Source organism: Brassica napus, chromosome A9 (assembly GCF_020379485.1).
Source record: "Brassica napus cultivar Da-Ae chromosome A9, Da-Ae, whole genome shotgun sequence".
NCBI lineage: Eukaryota > Viridiplantae > Streptophyta > Magnoliopsida > Brassicales > Brassicaceae > Brassica > Brassica napus.
In genome coordinates this window covers 41593386-41614419 of record NC_063442.1, presented here as the reverse complement: position 1 = coordinate 41614419, position 21034 = coordinate 41593386, and the positions used below count along the sequence as shown (strand labels likewise).

The following is a 21034-nucleotide window of genomic DNA, read 5'->3' as shown; positions in this document are numbered from 1 at the left end:
TTTTTTTCTATAAAGAAAAGCATATATCTAGTCGGCTAGTTTTTTCAAAAATAATAATATATATATATATATCGAATCTCCTTGTTTTTAAAAAAAAGGATAGTCCTTGTCGTATATTGTCGTATATGTTGTATGTAAGAAAACCTTGGTTGAAATCTATCCCCACCAAAAGAAAATTTGTTTAAACAGAGTATTAGTATATAATTAATCTCAATATTCTACAACAGATTTTTGAAAATCATCTCGGACCCATACAAAACAAAAGATGTTTTATATCTTGGATCAATCATATCGTTTGAATTTATATTATTAGATACTGATTATCACCTTGCTAGTATTTTCAGTGCTGTGTTCGCGGTTTTACAAAACATAACTATTTCTGAAATCATGCAATTAAGTAGACGAGTCAATGGTTGAATCAAGTGAGTTTTGTTGTGTCTAAACAAATAGAATGCTGCAAGTTTCAATTATGTTGTAGACTTCGGCACACGAAAAAATACTACTACTATATTATCAGCCAAACTTTAATTGGTAGCCTTACCTAAAAATATAAATGAAACATCATAAATATTGTATTATTTTTTGAACTTATAATCGTGAGATTAATATAACACGCACAATCTCTGTTTATAGTGAAAACCAAGTAAATCGCAATCATCAGATTTGATTAATAAGGAGTATATGTTTGAGTTGAGTTTTCGTAATTTGTAGAATGTCTCAGACCTCAATGTGCGTTTGTTGGACCATTCAAAGTCGAATTTAAAGAAGAAGGCCCCACAATTGATACGATTGCAATCTTTACAATTTTCCAAATGGGCCCCGCCGGCATGCATACCTTCGGGCCCACTGAAATTCGTATGCCGGCTATATGCATTGCAATCGGGACAAAAGACAAATATTTTTCCTTTGTCGCACTAGTAGACTGTAGACATTGTATCTAAGAAACCACACTGTATAAGATTGTATTGATAAAATGCCAAGTAATTCTCCCCTTTCTAGATTAATTATCCGTAGTGTGTGGCCAGCTACTACTATAATCATATGATCCAATGAAAAACATAAAATTTGAACACTTATCATCTCTAAATAGAGTTAGTAATTAGTATGCGTCGGCCGATTATTCTCATCATACAGAAATATATGGTACATGAAAGAAAAAAAAATGTGGAAATTATAAATAACAATCAGTTCAAAAAAAAAGAGAAATTGAAATAAAGGTATGTAATGATGGAGTAAACGTGATAGGTATGATATGACCCCACGATGTGGAAGAAATGAAAGTAAATAAACCTTAGAATTTGTTCCCAAAAAAAAAAAATTAAAACCTTAGAAAAAGTACCTAATAATAGAAGAACAGATTGTTCCCCAAATCTTAAAGCAAAAACTATTTTGAAGAATATACATACAAAATACAAAGTTAAAGCTGCAAATTTGAAATCCTCTCATGTGTATTTTTTTTGGGTCAACAACTCCGCATGCATGATCTTGATAAACCATCTTTCTTTACTTCATTTCCTGGTACATTTATATATATTGGTACATTTATATATATATATATTAATGGCTTTTCACTGTATTTACAAATTACATTATTTCTTTAGAATGTGAACATTTCACGTAACACACATTCAATTATGGTATTTGGAACCAAAGTTAATTATATAATTAAGGGTATAGCCTTGATATTTTTTATCCTTTTCACCTCTTTCGTTTTATGATATTGTCAAACCCATTATCTTTAATTTTACCATGTAGCAAATTTATATGTCTATATATCCGTCTATTCAAACTTAAAAGCCGAGTTCAAGGACAATATTTTCATTTAGCGATAAGTTGCTTTCGCATTCTGAACCCATCATAAATATATTATAGATGCTATCTCATTGTATGTGTACAAACCAAAAATAAAATAGCTTCTCATTACTTTGTTAATCGTACTAATAGTCTAGTACGTAACAGGACTAAGAAATCAAGTTATAGATCATCGTTCTCTCTCTTCCATGAGTAACATGCACGAGCAGCAATAGAACATAGACATCATGATGATAGTATTATCACCTTTAGCCATTATTCAGTCCCCCATTTACCTAACCCCACTCAAATTTCAAAACGTTAATGTCCATCGTTTTCCATTTTTGTTTTGTACATTGGTCAATGTCGATTTTTTTAGTGACCCTGCATATAGTTCATTTCGTACACTATGCAAACCATATGCATCATAGTTTCAATTATTCAATTTAATATACTTTTTTGTTAAAGGCAATCTGATATACTGACCAAAGCGTTTACAACATGGTAGTTTCTGGAAAACATGGTAATTTATATAAGCATTACCATTATGACAATTTAATCCTGCTTAAATGTGGTATACATATTGCATGGAAAGGTAAATACATACCACATTGTTCAGTATTCACTCTAGTAAACATACTTTTGGACCAAATGATCAGTCTCTACAAATTATACACCTGTACATATCTAAAAGCACACTTACTTGTCTAGTTGTTTTCAGCATGCATATATGTACGTCTGTGATATTTTGGTTTTGTAGTCTATGAAATGATCTTTTTGGTCAAATGAAATTATTTTATATCATTCGTTTCATAACAACGAATGAGTGATAAGGACGTAATACAACCGTTACTATTACCCCATAACACTAACAGTGGGGTTTATATTAAATTACAACAAAATAACATGGTAGACTACGTAGACTTCATTTTTTTGAAAAATAGACTCATTTTTTTTTAACACAATTAATAGACTTCATTTTTAATGCTTTTTACTTGTTGATTTTGATGATTGTAGAATTCTTAAAACAATGCGGTTAATGGGAAACAGTATAGCAAAATGATAGTTTCACCATCTCACGAATAAACTATAATATTATATTATTTTGGCTGATATTAATCTTCATGACACACTATCCAACCATTATTGTTATTTGTCTTTTCTTTAGAGTTGACCGTGTTGAGTACTAAATTTGATTTCTTCTAAATTTCTTCAGTGCTTTTACTTTTCTCTTTTTTTCCCACCACGTCGTTTTATTCATTTTATTTAATTTTCACCTTTTTATTCACAACCCATCAAGATAAATAGGCAGCCACAGGATAGCCCCCTAATTCAACACACTCACAATCAATCAACTATATTAGAAAAAAAAAACAATGAGTGAGCTTTTCTACTCTCTCCCCACTTGGGATCTCCATAACCTTGGATCATTCTTCAACCAAAACTTCAGTTTAGGTATAAACGCACACATAAATCTAAATGTACGCATACATGCATTTTTATAGACATGATTTATGCTGAGTTTGTTGATATATAAACGAGGGTGGCTTCAAGCAGACGATAGTGCATTCTTTTTGTTGAAATGTGAATGTATTGTACTGATAATTCAAGGGATTCATATGATGATGCGACATATTTGGCTGTGCAATGTATTTGTAGATTCATGTGGCCACATTGATGGATCGCCGGAGCATATATTACATTCGCCGGAGGAGGATATTATCGGTGCCGTTTCCACCGGCTATCTCGAAGACGCACTCATCGAATTCAGTGTGAAAAGCAAACGGAGACGTCTTTCGTTCAACGCCGAGGACAAACCAACTAACCACTTTGATAATCACCAGGTTTACATAATTACTTCGTTTTTTCGGTAGTCATTTACGTAATTGTTCAATAATTTTCTTAAACTTATAAAAATATAATTGTGCAGAATAATTGGGGTATGTCTGAGACTTATAGTTGCACGAGTAGTCAGTTTGCAGGTGAGACCTACTTTATTATTGTCACCGATATACTATATAATATATATATATATATTAATTATTTATATTTAATATATATTAATATTAATATTACTTTATTTGTGATCGTTCATAATCTTCATGAATGAAATTTCTTATATATTGAGCAGATGAATCTCCACATTCATCCATCAATATTTGTTCAGAGGCCTCAAATCACTCGAAACACTCCTTCGAGCCATCTACGTCCAATTCAAGTACGTATGCTTTATTTCCTTCCGAAATTATGGTAGCATGCATATAAAATCAGATTGTTTTTCTTGTTTGCGTTAAGCGGATTTAAGTTTATATTTAGCTGTAAGCTGTATACATTAATACTATAATATCTTTGTGTTAATTTTTATATATATATACTAATCTAACACATGTGTTACAGAGGAAAATCTCTATGACAAGAAGAAGAGAGTGGTGGTGTATCCATTTGGAGTGGTGAAACCAGGTGGTCGAGAAGAAGATGTAACCCTAAATGACATAAATAAGAGGATTCTCATGCCATCGGCTCGGCCAGTTCGGCATCCCGTTGGAGCCTTTGCCTGCCGTCCGTGTCTTTCTGCTCATGGACCGGGTCTCTCAGGCAAAGCCGTGGTTGCTTTCACGAAGATACACACATTAGGGAAGGGTACAATTACCATAATAAGAACTAAGGGGTGAGACATGTAATTAGACTGGGTCGTTATAGTGTGTACTCGAGATGACGTGACAAGAATAAAAGACATGTTAAACCTGTTTTATTTATAAAGAAAAAGATGTTTTCAATAATCGAATTAGATTTTTCTTTTTCAGTATTTGTTTATTTGAATAATTGCAGATTTTAGTATAAAGTATCATTTAGGAACTTATCAACCAAAAATTTGAATCACAAAGAATATCGTTTTGGTTTATTATGTTCTTGCATGTTCGTACTTTTTGTTCTTTACGCTTTTCCCCTTAGGAACCCCTTTGTTCTTAAATAAACATTCAGTAGAGACTAGCAAATAAATAAACGAAGCGTGAAGAAGAATAAATAATAAAGAATAAAAAGCAAAAAGGGAAGAATGTGCTGAAAAGCAAGTAAACAACAACTGAAAAGAGAATGAGAAAATGTAGTACATTATCATGAAATTTTCGTAGGTGGTTGTAACGATTTTTAAAAAACTTTCTTACCATGTTAAATATTTGAGTAGGTTTACCATATAGTAAGTACAACATGGCATAGGTAAATTCTGAACTAAAAGAAATGTTATACTTATTGACCAACAAATTTTAAATCTGTATAAATTTGATGGTTTTTATTAAACTAGTATATCAAGAATCTAAAAATAAACATATAGTGAGATACACAATAAATCATTTTTAACATGAATAATTATGCTATTACAAACTATGCAGGACGATTATACGTATAATTATTTATGAAGATCCACGTCTAACTGAATCACTTAAATTGTCCTATGAAACTCACACTTGACGGTACTATTTGCGGCATGATACAAATCTCTTGTAAACATTTTGTCTATGAATTTGCATAATTTCAGTGTCTATAGGATTCGAAACTCAAATCTTTTGGCGTAGAAACATTAATGAATTTAAGATCATTGGATCAAGGGTTTCCGTAAATGGGTTTGCTTATGGAAATTTGAATTTGAATTACCCTTTTAATTCAGATATTATGCAAAAATGTTAAAATGAAACCAAATCAACCTTTTAACTATTTTATGATATCAGTGTCTTCATGGGCCCGATATGTCGTAGGCCCAGCTGGATTTGCACACAGTCAGATACATGAGGTCATGTTTATGTAATGTGACGTTTGTCGGCATGAGTTTATACGGCAAAAAAAAAAAAAAAAAAAAAAGAAAAAAAAAGGCTGTTTCCCCCCCTCTAGCAGTCGTAACAGGAAGTGTTTAGCATGTGCGAAAAAAATAAACACATATTCAGGTGGTAAATGACGTGGATTAGTAATAGTAATAGTATAATTTAATGCTCTATTTCTTAGGATAGCTGAAACTAAATGGAACATTAGTTGCAAATTTACTGGTCATCACCATTGTTTTTCCTCTACAAAGGACCAACCTAGCTTTTGACCTTAGTGGGTTGGGTCCATTTAGGCAGACAAGTAGCTAAAATTAACAATGATGAAAAAACAATAGTAGTTTGCATGTTCATCTTTCTCCAAATATTTGTAATAATAAAAGTTTACAGTGTCAGTGTAAATCAACAGGACAATTTAAAAAGCTTTGTAAGTTTCACTAATCTATGATGAAACAGATGAATTTCAAAATCAAACGTGTGAAATGTTACTAGCAATGTATTTAGAAACCCGTTTAGAGTAACAATTTTCACCTTGAACATTGGATTTTGTATTACACATTTTAAATCATTAAGTCTTGTTAATCATGATCTGATTAAACACACATTTTTTAGCAAGACGTTTTGTTAAGGTCTGGTTAAACATAGGCCGCCTAATATCTATAGGTTTGGTATTGGCTTATATCAAATGTAGGCTTGTGGATTTTCTGTTTTTCCCTTCGCCTTGTTCGTAAATGGGCCTAACAAATTACAGCGGACCAAAGTTAAAAGCCCAACCTGAAAACGGCTTTCGCTCAGAAAAGTCAATAACGACTGTTCTCGCGGCGGAGCTGTTCCTTACCGGCTCAGGTACGGTGTTTCTTATCTATCTTTTTTCTCTCTCATTAATCATTATCTCAAGAAAAACTCTGAAGTATGATCTCTTTCTTTCCGTGCTCAAATCAAGATGGAGCTCAGGCTACAGATACAGATGGTACAAATCTTCAACTGCTTCTGAGGGTGAAGGAGATGAAGATGCAAAACCCTACCCTACCTTCAGGCTCAATTTAGGGTTCCTCCTAAGCCTCTATAACCTCCTGAGCCTGTGAAGAAGAAAGGTTGTTACTGACTTAAGTTTGTTTTGGATTTGCAGCTAGTTCTAGACTAGGCAACGTTTTGGCTCTGTAGTCTTAAGAAAACCTCTCTTTTACTATGTGATCTTTTGTTTTGTCTTTGCCTGGATCATGTTTTTTTCTTACTATGGTTAAGTTTATTGTGCCTTCTCTGTAGGTACTTTAAGAGGATGCTGTTTTGCCTTTTTCTCTACGGGCTCATCATTGTCGCAGGTACACAGTTAGAATATAGATAGCTGAAACATTGAGAACCTTTTAGGATTTAAAATTTAAATATAGGTTTTCTTGTTTGTTTGTACTAGTTTGGTAGGCAGAACTACGTCATGTCTCTGTTTCAAGTCCTTGGGATAAAGTTTATTGGATAAAACCTCCCATTTCGCATTTCTTACTTTTACAAAAACATTTGAAGTTTAAACGGTAACTGAAAAATGTTTTTTCATTTAAAAGATGCGAATATTTTTTTTCATAATATTTGCATAAATTGCGTTTGAAACAATGGATACCTAGGACTAATGAAATCACACACACCACATAGCATTGATTTGCCAGAAAGCTCTCAGAATCATATGCTCTTGCTTTAACCATGGTACTAATTTTTCTTCTTTCACTTTAGTCACTCAAAAACGTTAGACTTTATTGAACAACGTTACAATGATAGATGATAAATCTCTGAAACAACATGAGAAAAGAGCAGACACTTATACTTTCTATTTTGAGATTTACGACCACACAAAAATAAACACTAGAATGACTCTGAAGTCTGAACCCATCTTGTATCGTTGTAAAACGCCCTCTGGATGACTCTGAAGTCTGAACCCATCTTGTATCAAATGGGTCTTTGACTCTTGGCTAACAAGTTCAAATAAAAAACTGAATAAGAGAGTTGGGTTTCGTTCTTATTTGTTTTTTATTTATTTGATCCTAGTGCTTGATGACATCAAGAGAATGTGTGACAGCAGAAGATGATCGGAGACGAGACTGGCTAGTTTTCCGGGAAGAGAAACAAAGACAAGTAAAGAAAGCAGCTCTCAGAACTCTTCTAAGGACTTCTCCTCTCCTTGGGACTAGACTAGTAGCTTCTCTTGCACCCATTTCTTTCTCTTTCTTGCTTGGTTTTTTCCGGTTTGGTTTGTTTTAGTTACTTTAGTATTGGAGCTGATGATCTGTCTGCAAGCTGGAACTGCCGACTTGTGTCTATATAGGTGAAGCGTTGGAGAGACAATACAAGACCGCGTGGAAAATCTCAAGACGCGTTGTTGGCTCGTTCTTCGTTTCATGGAAATTCATTTTTATTTGTACATTGACATATTTTGGATTTAAATTTGTTGCATATAAGAGAATAATATAGGTTTAGTTTTTGAAAGTGTTAGTACTGTTTAGAGTTTGAAGTGGTCAGGACTTTCTTTCTTTGGTACCAAGTTAACGCGTTTTGCTTAGGGAACGACCTGGTTTTAGTTTTGTTATTATTGGTTTTATTTTCCCTTATCCTAATTAAGCCTAAATTTCAGTTTTTATATAAAAATATATATATATATATATATATATATATATATATATAGATTATGAACTTTTACCAATGGTTGTAGATTTACGGACAAAAGTGTAGGTTCTGAAACTAAGTCTCCTCTGATTCTGACAAGAATACTTAAATCTTGAGCCGCCACTGAAGGTTTGATGAACTCGTTCATGGCCAAACTCTTAGGCTAATATTGCTCAGAGAGCTCTCACTAAACGATTGGTGGCAATCAGATCGTTTTACAGTTGGAAGTTTCAGTGAAGGAGGATTTCTCGGGAGCTTCTTATAGTCTAAGAGACAAAAGATAGAGCATATAGCATAGAACATGGAACAATATAATCTAGAATTGGTGGGTAACAGTACATGTGCATCATCTTGAAGATGAGAACCATCTTTCCCTTCTAACAGTCCGACCTTCTCAACTTTCAAGGTTATGATATATTCCCAAAGTCATCACTGTCAAAATTACAGAAATCCTAGCTCACTCTTAAGCCTGAACATGATAGAGTAATTCGTACGCTCCGGACTAGTTTTGAGCAAGGAAATTGATTATGAAACTCCACTCCAGTCAGGGCTATTCCCCATCACCATGATGGTAAACATAAGAGTTTAGATGATTGGCAGCAAAGTTTAACATGATTACTCGTCATTCTAGTGAGAGATTTAGAAGATCAGCCCAAAATCAATGGTAAAATTAAGGATGTATATCAATATTTTAGAATAGAAAACTTAATTATCATTATCTATAATGTATTATTTCATATTAGTTTAGGAAATTAAGTTTATTCATTTCTATATAAATCTATGCATATTGTAATCTATTTTCCATGAGAGTCAATAATAATTCTTCTATATACTCACATCAGTATTAGAGGCAAGATCAAAATCCTAGTGGTGTAAAATAATGTTTCTATAGTTTGGTGTTCTTTTTTAAAGAAACAAAAATGTTGGGAAAAAAGAAAGTCACAAAACTTCCTCTTCCTAACGTGAAGTCACTTCATGAGGTTATAATGGTTTCTTTTTTTTCCTTTTTTTTTTCAATTATTCCCACTTAGTTTCTAATGTTGATTTGATTTATGAAAGTTTTCTGATAAATTTATTTGTTTATGGAGAGAAAGAAGATTTTGATGAAGGAAATTTCTAGATTATGTGTTGGAAAACTTGAAGACTTTGAATGCTTTGGAAGAAAACTTTTTAGCATATGCAATTGCAATCATCGCACTTTCAATTGCAATCATATGCACATACATTTGCTGATACTTGTGAGTCAAGTTCCAATAATAACATCAACAATAGTTTATGAAATCAATTGATAATTTCCTAAATCAACGTCCACGTCTAACGTTGAAATCTTTTTGAAAATTCTAAAATCTAATTGAGAAACTACTCATATATAAAATAATCAAAACAAAAGACTAAAAGTGCTCCAAGCAACAGAAATGTTTCCCAACCCCAGTTATATGGAAAAGTGGGGTACATGAGCATAACATAATTACAGCTTAGTGGATAGTCATTGGTCACGGTATGCATATCCAAACAAATGCATACCTTCAAAAGAGATCAAAACTCCAGAGGGCCAGCAAGCAGAACCATTTGTCCAAAACATTTCTAACAAATGATGTAGACAATCAAGAGCAAGGTCTTAAAACACAAACAAGTAGCTCAAACCACATACTTTAGGAAAGTTCAACGCCACACAGAAGGTAGAATTTTTTTTTTTAGTTACTTGCATGGCTTTATGATTAATGGATCCATAATCCATTAGAAAGGTAGAAACGTTGTAACTTCTCACTGGTTCCTTACAAAATCGAAAACCAGCTTGCAGTAATCATGCCGCATAAAACGTTGCACGGTGTTGTATTGATGAATGCTTTAGATTGTTTAATGCAAAGTAATTAATTTAAGTATAATTTAAATGACTTGAATCTTGATTATGGGAAATTTGGATTCATAACGATTAATTTGAACTGCAGCAAGTTGGATATTTTTCTTTATCATATAACATCAACGGTCATTCTTCATCGTCCCTACAATTTTTTTTATTTTAGTTAGCTTTCCTAAATTTATTTTGTAACATCTAAAACAATTTAACAGTTATAAACGATTATTAGAGAAAATTATTAAGCACTTTGCAAAGATAATTACACTTAACTCACAGGTGGGACAATTTAATATTCTGCCAAACCTTTCTTTTGGGCCAAATTATTCTGCCAAACCTATTTTCAATTAGTGAGTAAACAAATATTGGTGTGTCAACATGCAAATATCATCATCGATCGATCAAATGCGAATAAGAAGTCTATCTTCTTCCACTAGTTTCTTCTTCTGCCTCCTTAAGAATTTTGCTAGAATAAAGAAAGACAAAGACATAGGTTGTTAGAACGAATAGAGAGACACAATACATTGTTTGATTATAGTCTAAAGAAGCATCTCTTCTTTTCATTAAGAGGTTTCTTTAGGTGTGAGTCTCTCTTCTTCTATATAGTATATTTTACAGATTGTAAAAGATGATCAACACTGCTTCATTGTATATCTAATCAAATGTCAGAACACTTATCAACTCGTTGTTGTGTGTTTTGATCTCTTAAGAGTCTCTTGCTCTGTGTGCACAGTGGCATATGGGCTTTTATATTTCGGCCCAACCACAAAAAGTTCATAGAATAAATAGAACCTCTTCAGTTTTGAACCCTAGAGTTTGAGATTTCTTTTGGATCAAGCAACAACGGATCTCCCGCGAGACGTGGAGACGACCAGTCACTCTTTAGAGATTCCGATCACCATGGATGCTCTCGAGAAGAAACTCTTCGCGGCTCAAGGGTCTCAGCTTCGTCTATATGAACAGTACATGTCTTCGGTTTCAAGATTGAAGGAGAAAGATCAAGTCATCGACCTCGTTAGATCTGAGGCGAGTATCAACGCGCAGGCTCTGAAGAAACTCGTTGAAGAGGAGCAGATACTGAGAGGTGCGTACGATGATTTGGTGTATCAGTGCAAGGATTTGGAAAGAGAATGCTTCATCTATCGACTAGATCTTGAAGCATCGAAGCGTTCTGGGAACGAATAAGAAGAAAGGGCCAGGGAAGCAGCTTGTCGGGTTCAAGAAAAAAATCAAGAACTGAGACACGTGTGTTCTGTAATTAAGAAGCATGAATCTTTAGTTGATTCAGTTTTGGCAACGATCGTTAGTGAAGACGAGACTAAGTTGAGCAAATGGGATCAGAAACCGTCAATGCAAAAGGCTGCGTCTTTGGTTTCATTGGTGACAGAGATGCACAACGAAAGAAAGTTTCTCACCTTCAAGCTGGATAGAGCGGAGCAAGAAGTGGAACGTGTGAGGGAGCAAAACAGAGAGCTGAAAAAAGAGTTGCGTAGGAGTCATCTTACTTCCAAGAAGAGAAAAGAGAAAGTGGCCTAAGAATGATGAGGATCTATGGATGGATAATCTCAGGTAGTGATGAAACCATTTTACAGTTTATGTTTATTTGAATTTGAATTTGATTGAATAGAATGTTGTGAGGGACAAGCTCTGACTATGATTAATGCAAGTGTATAGAATATGGGAATGAAACAGATGCAACTCGATAGTTTTTAAAATGGTCCGTCTCAGTTTGGAAACACAGAACATAGAAAGTATATATATTACCAAAATTTTTCGTGCTCTACACAACTAGAATTGGAAATGTTTTTTTTTTATAAATAGTAAACATGTTATATCCACGACCCATATGTAACAAAAGATTATAGTAAGAATAATATTCATTCAATAAATGTATAGTCTCCTCTCCCATCGTAATCTCCTTTAATCAAATGATCTCGTTGCCTTTTAAAAAATTGGTAATGAAAAGATGTGTAAGGAAAGACTTTAATGTGCGTGGGCTTTGGTTTTTGTCTTCTTCTCAAATGGCTTTCCTTATCTTTTATGTTCCTTCACAGACCAAACATAAAAATAGTCTGAAAGAAGCCTTTTAGGATATTTATTTTAGAAACAGATAATAATTTTTTATTAGAAAATGTTTCAATTTTAGGGTTCTCTTCTGTTCCACTCAAAAATAAAAACCCTTTCCCTTTCTTCAGATCTCCTTTTTTTTTCCCCTTCTCCTTATCATATCATCTCTCTCCTCTCTCTTCAATCTCTTTCCCCAATCTCTCTCTCAGGTTTCTCTCTCCTCTCTCTCCAGAAGGGAAAAAAAAATTCCCTTAAAGAAACCCGCTTGTTTGTTTAACCAAATCTCTCTCATGTAAGTTTTCTCTCTCCTAATCCATTACCATCTATCATGTCTCTCTCTCCTTTGAATTTACAATGGGACCTTTCTGTGTACTGTTGCCCCCTCTCTTTTTCTTTATATATATATACAGTTTCATTAGATTTTGGCTGTTGAAATACTCGATCCATGTCTAGTTTCCTTAGATCTAGCTCTGGATTCTCCAGATCTATAATCTCTATTTTGTATCTGCATGTTAGTTTCCACAAGATCTGATACGTTTTTTACCTATTGGTATAAGAAATGTTAATTTTGCTCTGCTGCATTCCGACACGAACAGGAAAGAAACTGAGCTTTATGTTCTGTCTGAATTTGGATCTGAATCTGTTTTTTATTTTATTTAAAACTTTTTTTTTTGTAGATCTTTGCGATGGATGACGATGGGTTTCGCAATTGGGGTTACTACGAACCAGCGGCTGCTACATCGTTCAAAGGTAACCTCGGTTTGCAGCTAATGCCAACCATTGATCGGAACACTAAACCGTTTCTACCCGGTCGAGATCCTAATCTAATGATCGGCCAAACCGGTTCATACCACCACCAGCACCACCACCCTGAGCCTCACATGAGCTACAATTGGATTAACCAACACAAAGACAAGTTCTTCAACATGTTACCCGTCACAACCACTCCTAATTACGGAAATGTCCTCCCCCAAACTTCCTCATCCCCATCCATGCACATGAATCTCCACCATCACCATCATCAAACCGATGAACACCCGGTTAAATGCGAACCGGACATTATCGAGACCAAGAAGAGAAAGCCTAATTCAAAAGCCGGTGGGGCCCCAACAAAGGCGAAGAAGCCTCGTAAACCAAAAGAGGAGAACGGTGACAGCAACAACGCTAACATTTCGCGAGTCAAACCGGCTAAGAAAAGCTTCGACCTGGTTATCAACGGAGTGAACATGGACATTTCCGGTTTACCCGTACCGGTCTGCACCTGCACTGGAGCTCCTCAGCAATGTTACCGTTGGGGGTGTGGAGGTTGGCAATCTGCGTGTTGCACCACGAACATATCGATGCATCCGTTGCCGATGAGTACTAAGCGGCGTGGGGCGAGGATCTCGGGGAGGAAGATGAGTCAAGGCGCGTTTAAGAAGGTGCTCGAGAAACTTGCTTCTGATGGGTTTAACTTTGGGAGCCCGATTGATCTTAAGAGCCATTGGGCAAGACATGGGACTAACAAGTTCGTCACCATCAGATGATTAGTTATCGTTACTTTGCTTTACTTTTTTGCTGAAGTCTCTGTTTGTTTGTTTGTCTGAGAGGAAGAAAGCGACTTAGAAAATCTGCAGGGAAGTTTGAATTCTTCTTCTTCTTCTTTTTTTGTATTTTTTTCCTTCCTTCCTGTTATCGTTATAAACATTTCACTGACTTGTAATAGTAAGTTGTAACAGATAATTCTTTTCAATTAAATGTTTTTATTTCTCAGATTACCATTGACCGTGCAATAATTTGTACTAGTCGTTGAATTTGTTCTCCTTAACAATCCAAATTTAATTAATAATAAACATGATTAGAGACAAACAGAGTAGTAAGGAAAGCATGTGGTTTGAAATCTAATGCTACCAAGTACTAAGGTAATACGTGTGGTTTGAAATTGGGGTGGGAGTTTAAGACAGAGAAAAGATAACAGAGAGAGAGACGTCTGCTTATGAACTTTTTTGTATATTTGATTAGACTGTCTCTATAGGGTGTGATTGTTATAATTTAACTGTAAACTAACCACTTAGTTTGCTAATTACACAAATGAAAAGTAGATGCAATAAACATGCGGCCAAGATATTCAACTTGTGGGTCACACAATTGCTTGAAAATTCATAACCGGTTTTGCTAATCATCTAAGAAAAAGAAAGCTTTTCGGACTCTTTTCCTTACAAATGAAATCTGAATGGTTAAGATCAACTCATCTTTGCTTTTTGAAGTATCAATACTGTGACTAGTAGCATTTAGTTGAAATTTTTGTTTCTCAATGTATTTAGAAAACATGTGACTAGTGTTTACAATATTTTTTAAATTTAAACTATAAACTAGATTTTGACCCGCGCTTTTAAAGCGCGGGTTTATTTTTGTTTTTTTTTTCAATTGACAAATATTTAGTAAATGTTACATTTTCATATATTTGTGCTTTATTTTATAAAAGACTTAAAATTTTTATCTTTATTTATCGTATTTCATTTTAAATGACTATTTATGTTTAAAAAATTAAATTTTATTTTTTAATGAATTAAGTTGGTATAATTCTGATAAATTAATTTTACTATGTGGTTAATATTTTAATTAAAAAATTATATACTTTTAATAAATATTTATACTTTTCAATAAAAAAATCAATTATTTTTATGAATGCTTAAATTATATTAAGAAAAGAAAAAAATAATAATTAAGAATAGTTGAAAAAAAATTATTTTAACTTGGACTCAATGGCCCAAAGGAAAAAAAAGTGAGAATTGAATCTGATTTTTTAATAGGCCCAAATGGCCCAAGAGAGATTTGATTTGGGCTGGATAATGACCCAATATAGATTTGTTATTAATATTATTTAATTGCACTTAATGAAACATACAATGTTAGTGAAGGAAACATGCCCCTAAGGTAATTATGACAATAGAATCCTGCTTTAATAGTATAGATATTCTGGTTATCATATTTAGAATACATGTGACCACTCAGTCGCTCATACAATCCAAACTCATGATATTATTCATTACTAATAAATTAATCTTTTCTTGATTGGTTTAGTTTAAAATTAATAAATCTTATTACTACAAAACAGTTTATAGATTTGTCTATAGGTATTTTTCTTTAGATGCCAAAAATGAAAAGATACTTTAATTTATTAATACAACTATTTTTTGTCAACAAGTCTACTTCATTTTGTTTTACAAAAAAAAAAAAAGTCTACTACATTTTTTGGTTACTACTGGTTTCTCTAATCTCTTACTTATTTGTTAGAAGCTATCAAAACCATTTCACCACACTAGCTAAAACTTGGCTACAACCGGTTTCTGAACAATAATTATGGGTAAATGACAACTCTATGAGCTAAAGTTAAGATATGAAATCAATTTTGAAAATTATTGGACGTAAGAAAAAAGCAAAAGCCAGTAAAACAGTTCAAAAAGTAGAGGTTTCACATTTATTATGACACCTAATAAACATGTAAGTACAAAATCTTAAGGCAGTAATTTTTGCCTTTTTGTAACTCCCAACTCCTACTTTCTGACACACACAGCATATCATATCTTAACCCAAACCAAAGCCTAAAACCAAGTTTTATTTACTCAAAACTCTCAAAAACAACTATTAGAGAGAAAGAAAAACAAGAGATGCAGAGTTCTTGTCTCTACAGAGAATGCATGCGCAACCACGCGGCCAAGCTCGGCTCTTACGCTGTCGATGGCTGCCGCGAGTACTCTCAACCATCCACGGGAGATCTCTGCGCCGCCTGTGGTTGCCACCGGAGCTACCACCGTCGCATTGAAGTACAACCTTCTGGTCAAGTTACTCGCGCGCGGTTCCCTTTCACGAGCTTGAGGCGCGTGAAGCAGCTGGCGAGGCTGAAATGGAAAGCAGCTGCGGAGGACAGAGAAGAGCAAGAAGAGCAGGAGGAGGAGGACACGGAGGAGACTTCTACGGAAGAGAGGATGACAGTGAAGCGTCGAAGGAAGTCGAAATTCACGGCGGAGCAAAGAGAGGCGATGAGAGATTACGCGGCGAAGCTGGGATGGACGTTGAAGGATAAGAGAGCGGTTAGAGAAGAGATAAGTGTCTTCTGCGAAAGGATTGGTGTTACTCGTTATCTTTTCAAGACTTGGGTTAACAATAACAAAAAGTTTTATCACTAATCATTAACTAAATCCTTAGTTAAAAGTAGCATAATTCTAGTTCCATTTCGTTTTCACTCCTAATGTTATTCTTCTTGTCATCCTTGATGTTCTTATTTTAATGCAATAATCTTGTTACTATTACTAGGAGTTTATTGCGTGTGTTTTTATTTAATGATGTCCTTAATTACTACTGGCTTCACTCCTTAATCGTCTTTATTAATCCTACTTTTACGTCGGTGGGTTTTGAGTTTTGACAAGACAACTAGCTGACGCTTAATTTGTGGCCACTACTGCTAACCAATCAGAATATTATGCGAAAATAATTTTTAAGTAGTTGAAATGCACCGTGGACTAATAACGTTAACAGCGACGGACAATGAGAAACAATAAATACATGTCTTTGCTTTTTTGAACAAAAATACATAATTATTTGTTTTCACCACGAATTATTACTGAATATCTAATTTATTTTTTTTGTAATCGAATAATGAAAAGACAATTGGTTACGGAAATAACTCAACACTGAATTTGTCTCTTTATTTTGAGATTTTGTTACTAAAAATTTTAATGACGTAATCAAAGTCCAATAAAACTTGTAATAGTTCCTTTTAGAAAATAATAAAAATAAATTATATAATATTCGCAAAACCATATTAGTTGACTAAAAAGAAAAATCTACAATAATGAACATCTCAACTCGTATATGGGCCCAGAAGGATTATAGAATGTTATTGGGCATTTCAATACCAATAAGAACTTTTTGGAGAAAGCTCGTTAAGCGATTTTTCAAATTAAAAAGTCTCTGACCATTGGCTCTGTAATCAAACAAACAATATCTCTCAATACCTGCATCTGGTGAGCAAACAAAGAGCACCATATACACACACACACACATTACACAAATTCACCAACACACCAAAAAGAAAAGACAATCTTGAAGCTCTTAATAAGAACATAACATCCATCAGTTTCTACTCTTCTACTATTAATATCCTAATGTCAGTCACAAAAAGTCAACTCAAAGTGTCACACACACATAACGGTCATTAATATGTCAACAAATTACACCTCCTTCTGATCACATTCATCTCTAACCTCCCAACTCCTACTCCGTTAACTGCTTCAAACAGACACTCAGTTATGTAACGGCGAATCTGGTTCAGAGTAAGTGTATGTAGAAGCAGAATCTTCCTTTGGTATAGCCACAAAGTTTAAAGGAGCTGTTGACAGTTTCCTCACTTCCTTGAAATAACCATTTTGACCTGAGTAAGATCTTGGGGTCATCATAACGTCGCTATTTGCTGCTCCTGCTGAGTTTCTGCGCGGCGTAGGAGGCATAGACACATTCCCACTGTAACCATTAGCCTTTCTTATGCTGGTGCTTCTTCTTGGACTCGGTTTTGATCCATAAATGGACTCCCTCCGGTTTAGTAACAGATCCTGCATCTTCTTCTGATCCTGCAAAGGAAATAATAAGCTCGTTTTAACACATGCAAGCCATATTACAAACCTTTAAAGAGAGCATTATGACAAACCCTGTAACGTTTCTTTTCCTCTTCCTGTTGTTTCCTTGTCAGTTTATAATCTTCAAGTATGGATACAAGTCGAACCTGGAGGAAAACAAGTAAACCATAGTCAAAGGAGTGAACTTTCAAAATCTAAGAATGTGTCTACTACTTTAATGTTTACTTTTTACTTACACCATCGTATAGAAATGACTTCTGTGTTTGTTCCTCCCATAAAAGAGTTTTCTTGATGAGATTGTCAACCATTGCTACAGAAAACAATAATAAGCTAAAAAGATCTCATGTGAATGTAGTGGACAAGAGACAAGAAACATACATGGAATCTTGTTTACTGTAACCCTAGCTCTTTCAGCATGCTTTAGGTTCACATGTCCTCCTCTTCCAGCGCTGTAGCGGTTCTCATCCTGAAACCAAAAAAGGTACTATAACTCAGTTACACCCTTCAACAAACCAGAGTTTCAAGAAAAGTTTTCTTACCCGGTTGTATTCTTCTAGCCAGTTCTCCTCTTCACAAGCAGATAGCCAACGGTCAATCCTATCAATAATCTCTTTCCGGCTCTGTGCCTCTTCTTTGATTCTGTTTATCTGCGCTTCGATGTTAGCAAGAAGCTCTGAAGGGTCCACTAACCCTGAAGAAACGTCAGGATCATCAGCAAGTGAACCAGCTACTCATATTTGTGAGGATAATAACACAAAACTCTGATTAGTATTTTTACCAGAGTTAATCAGTGCAGTTGATTTCTCAAGAGATGTGCTTGTGTCAGGTTCAATGTGAGCCAATCTGCAAAGATCCTCTAACTCAGACCTTCTTTTCATCACCAGCTCCTTCATTCTACTAGATTTCAGCTTGTTGAAACGGTCTACTTCTGCAGAAACCTAATAACGTAGAAGGCAAATACACAAACTCAGAGATCTTGAATGAGATTAATGGCATTTAAAGTTTGTAGTAGTAACCTGTTCAATTGTTTCAGTAGAAAGGATGTTTGGCTCAGTGACATCAGATTCAGATGATCTCACAACACAACTGACTCTTGCAAATCTCATTCTCTCTTCTTGAGATGTGTCCATTAGATTCCATAGCTCCAAAAGTGACTCCACCACATCCTTCAACTGCAACACAAAAGGTTAAAATCCTAAACCATACCATTGAGATTGAAGACATGTTTTACTATCTAACCTTTTGAAAGCGGAGTCTCCTCTCAGTTTTCAGCTTTTCAATCATTTGCTGTAAACCATCCAACGTCTCATCGCTAATGTTTGTAGACTGCTCGTGGTTAGTCCTATGTAAGCTCGGGTGAACCTCACTAACAGTCTGACAAAAGTCAACTCCAAGAACACCGCATAGACAGTGAACCTCATTCACATAATCCAACACCTTGTTTAGACGATCCGCCTGCAATTTAAAAACAAAGAACAAATGAGTAATTCATCTTCTTATGCTTTCATGATAAACAAATCTTCCCCACCTTCTCCTTCTGGAGAGAGCGGAGATGTGTTTGATACTCGTTAAGCTTCCTAAGAGTCAAGTCTTGATCATCATCAAGAGTCAAAGAACCAATCATGCCACTGTAACCAGAGATTTCACCGCTCATCTTCTCAATCTGCGCCTTAACATCCACAAACTGCTTCACTCTTTCTTCCTTTTGCAACCTCAAATCCTCAAGCAGAGGTGTCACATAGGCAAGCTTCTCTTTCAATGATTTTGAACCTTTCTCTTTAATCTGCAATGACCAAAATTAAAAAAAGATCAAAACTTTCCCTTTTGTTTCCAAGATAGTAGTGATAAACTTGCACATACCGGTGAGTGGATGTTTAAGACACCAAGAGCAGCCATTATAGAAGCAATCTCAGCTTCAATTGATACAAGTGATTGATGAAGCTGTGCCTTGGAGTTTGCAGCTTCATCAACTTTTCTTCTGTAGATTTCAAGACACTCCTTCTCCAACTCCATTAGCATCCTGTCTTTCTCAGCGTCACTCTCACCAATATCAACCCATATCTTCTGCTCCATACCCAAAAAAAAAAACAAAATTTACCATTAAACCCATCCAAAAACAGAGTTCTTACAGAGACATGTAGAAGAAAACTCTTAAACTAAAAAAGGAGAAGACTTTATTATTCTATAGAAAAAAAAAACAGAGTTGTTCTGTGAAGCATCGTTTTCAAGAACCCTAAATATAGAAGAAAAGGTGAAGACTTTATCAAATAATTTGAATACTACACAAAAAAAACCCAAATTCTAGAACGAGATACAAAGTTCACAGTAAACCCTTAAGCCTAAAAAAGGAGAAGACTTTGTCCTATAGTGACCGTTATCAAGAAACAGAGGAGAAAGGTTGAAGAAGAGACCTGAAGCTCTTGAAGCAGAGCATTACAAGTAGTGTTTGTACGGAAACAGAGACTCGTGGGGCTTCCAATCTCAAGCATTTCACCGAGTTTTGCTTCTCTATCTCGCTTACTTTTCTCTCAAAAGTTAGAATCTTGAACCAGAACAGAGAGAGCAGAGCTTGTGAGAACAATGTCTGCTTGAAAAAATCAAAGAAACAACACTAGTCAGCAGAGTTAACAAGTATCAGATCTGAAGCTCTTAACATAGAAAAATGCTTTTCTCATTACTTTTGCAGAGAGGAGAAAGATTGATCAGCGAAGCATAGAATTCCGAGCTAAAGTTGCAAGAAAAGAGAGAAGAGGTTATGTTGAAGAATGTATAAAGAAAGAAGTTTTTTTCCTTTAATGAGAAAAAAAACTGAGCTTCTTTTTGTCATATTACATAAATGTTAATTTTTTGGCCGTTACTTAAAATGTTATTTAATATCCTGTTATGTTACATGAAAAAATATAAAAAAGGGGAGCCAATTAGGAAAAAAGGAATGAGATTTGGCTTCTTTAATGAGATGTTGTATTCGAAGTATATAATATGCATTACATTACCCTAGTGTATAGTGTCATCATAGTGTATAATATGCATACGTTGTATGATTTGAGCTGTTACTAGAATATGCCAGTCGTGGACCAACCAACCAATATGTATTAACTATTAAGTTAGTATATGCATCATATGATTAAAGTGGTATAAATTATAAACTAGTTGATTTTCTAAGCAAAACAATTGCAATGAATAGACTAATACCGACATTGCAATGAAGCTTTTATCATGAGAAGAAAAAGTTAAAGCACTTGCAA

At 34.5% G+C, this 21034-nt stretch overlaps 4 protein-coding genes and 1 pseudogene across 8 annotated transcripts; 4 read left to right on the top strand and 1 right to left on the bottom strand.

Moving 5' to 3' along the window:
* The first annotated feature begins 3090 nt into the window (after positions 1 to 3090).
* LOC106434661 lies at positions 3091 to 8175 on the top strand. Of its 2 annotated transcripts, XM_048741731.1 has the most exons (7): positions 3091 to 3246; positions 3451 to 3635; positions 3722 to 3773; positions 3923 to 4009; positions 4189 to 6697; positions 6870 to 6925; positions 7638 to 8175. In XM_048741731.1, the coding sequence occupies exons 1-5, from the start codon at positions 3168 to 3170 to the stop codon at positions 4461 to 4463; spliced, it is 678 nt and encodes a 225-aa protein (XP_048597688.1). In that variant the 5' UTR covers positions 3091 to 3167; the 3' UTR covers positions 4464 to 6697; positions 6870 to 6925; positions 7638 to 8175. The 2 variants fall into 2 exon arrangements, with proteins under 2 accessions (XP_048597688.1, XP_013730976.2); XM_013875522.3 differs by lacking the exon at positions 6870 to 6925.
* LOC125578241 lies at positions 6335 to 12036 on the top strand (annotated as a pseudogene).
* A 191-nt stretch (positions 12037 to 12227) lies between these two features.
* LOC106434643 (protein BASIC PENTACYSTEINE2-like) lies at positions 12228 to 13931 on the top strand. 2 transcript variants are annotated; one of them, XM_013875501.3, is made up of 2 exons: positions 12228 to 12466; positions 12852 to 13931. In XM_013875501.3, exon 2 carries the CDS (start codon positions 12861 to 12863, stop codon positions 13698 to 13700), a length of 840 nt encoding a protein of 279 aa, XP_013730955.2. In that variant the 5' UTR covers positions 12228 to 12466; positions 12852 to 12860; the 3' UTR covers positions 13701 to 13931. The 2 variants fall into 2 exon arrangements, with proteins under 2 accessions (XP_013730955.2, XP_013730953.2); XM_013875499.3 differs by lacking the exon at positions 12228 to 12466 and adding an exon at positions 12468 to 12543.
* A 1522-nt stretch (positions 13932 to 15453) lies between these two features.
* LOC106434665 (zinc-finger homeodomain protein 14-like) lies at positions 15454 to 16466 on the top strand. Its single transcript, XM_013875526.3, has one exon. The coding sequence runs from the start codon at positions 15825 to 15827 to the stop codon at positions 16341 to 16343; it is 519 nt and encodes a 172-aa protein (XP_013730980.2). The 5' UTR covers positions 15454 to 15824; the 3' UTR covers positions 16344 to 16466.
* A 677-nt stretch (positions 16467 to 17143) lies between these two features.
* Positions 17144 to 20776, bottom strand: LOC106434672 (65-kDa microtubule-associated protein 7). 3 transcript variants are annotated; one of them, XR_007316694.1, is made up of 13 exons: positions 20468 to 20776; positions 20201 to 20373; positions 19650 to 19853; positions 19318 to 19572; positions 19029 to 19244; positions 18806 to 18961; positions 18568 to 18727; positions 18329 to 18480; positions 18168 to 18255; positions 18026 to 18099; positions 17861 to 17935; positions 17353 to 17783; positions 17144 to 17219 (listed from the first exon to the last, which is right to left on the bottom strand). XR_007316694.1 is itself a non-coding variant. In XM_013875532.3 (12 exons), the coding sequence occupies exons 2-12, from the start codon at positions 20276 to 20278 to the stop codon at positions 17460 to 17462; spliced, it is 1782 nt and encodes a 593-aa protein (XP_013730986.2). In that variant the 5' UTR covers positions 20279 to 20376; positions 20468 to 20776; the 3' UTR covers positions 17144 to 17459. The 3 variants fall into 3 exon arrangements, 2 of the variants coding, with proteins under 2 accessions (XP_013730986.2, XP_013730985.2); XM_013875532.3 differs by having other exon boundaries at positions 17144 to 17783; positions 20201 to 20376; XM_013875531.3 differs by having other exon boundaries at positions 17144 to 17783.
* Positions 20777 to 21034: the final 258 nt, after the last annotated feature.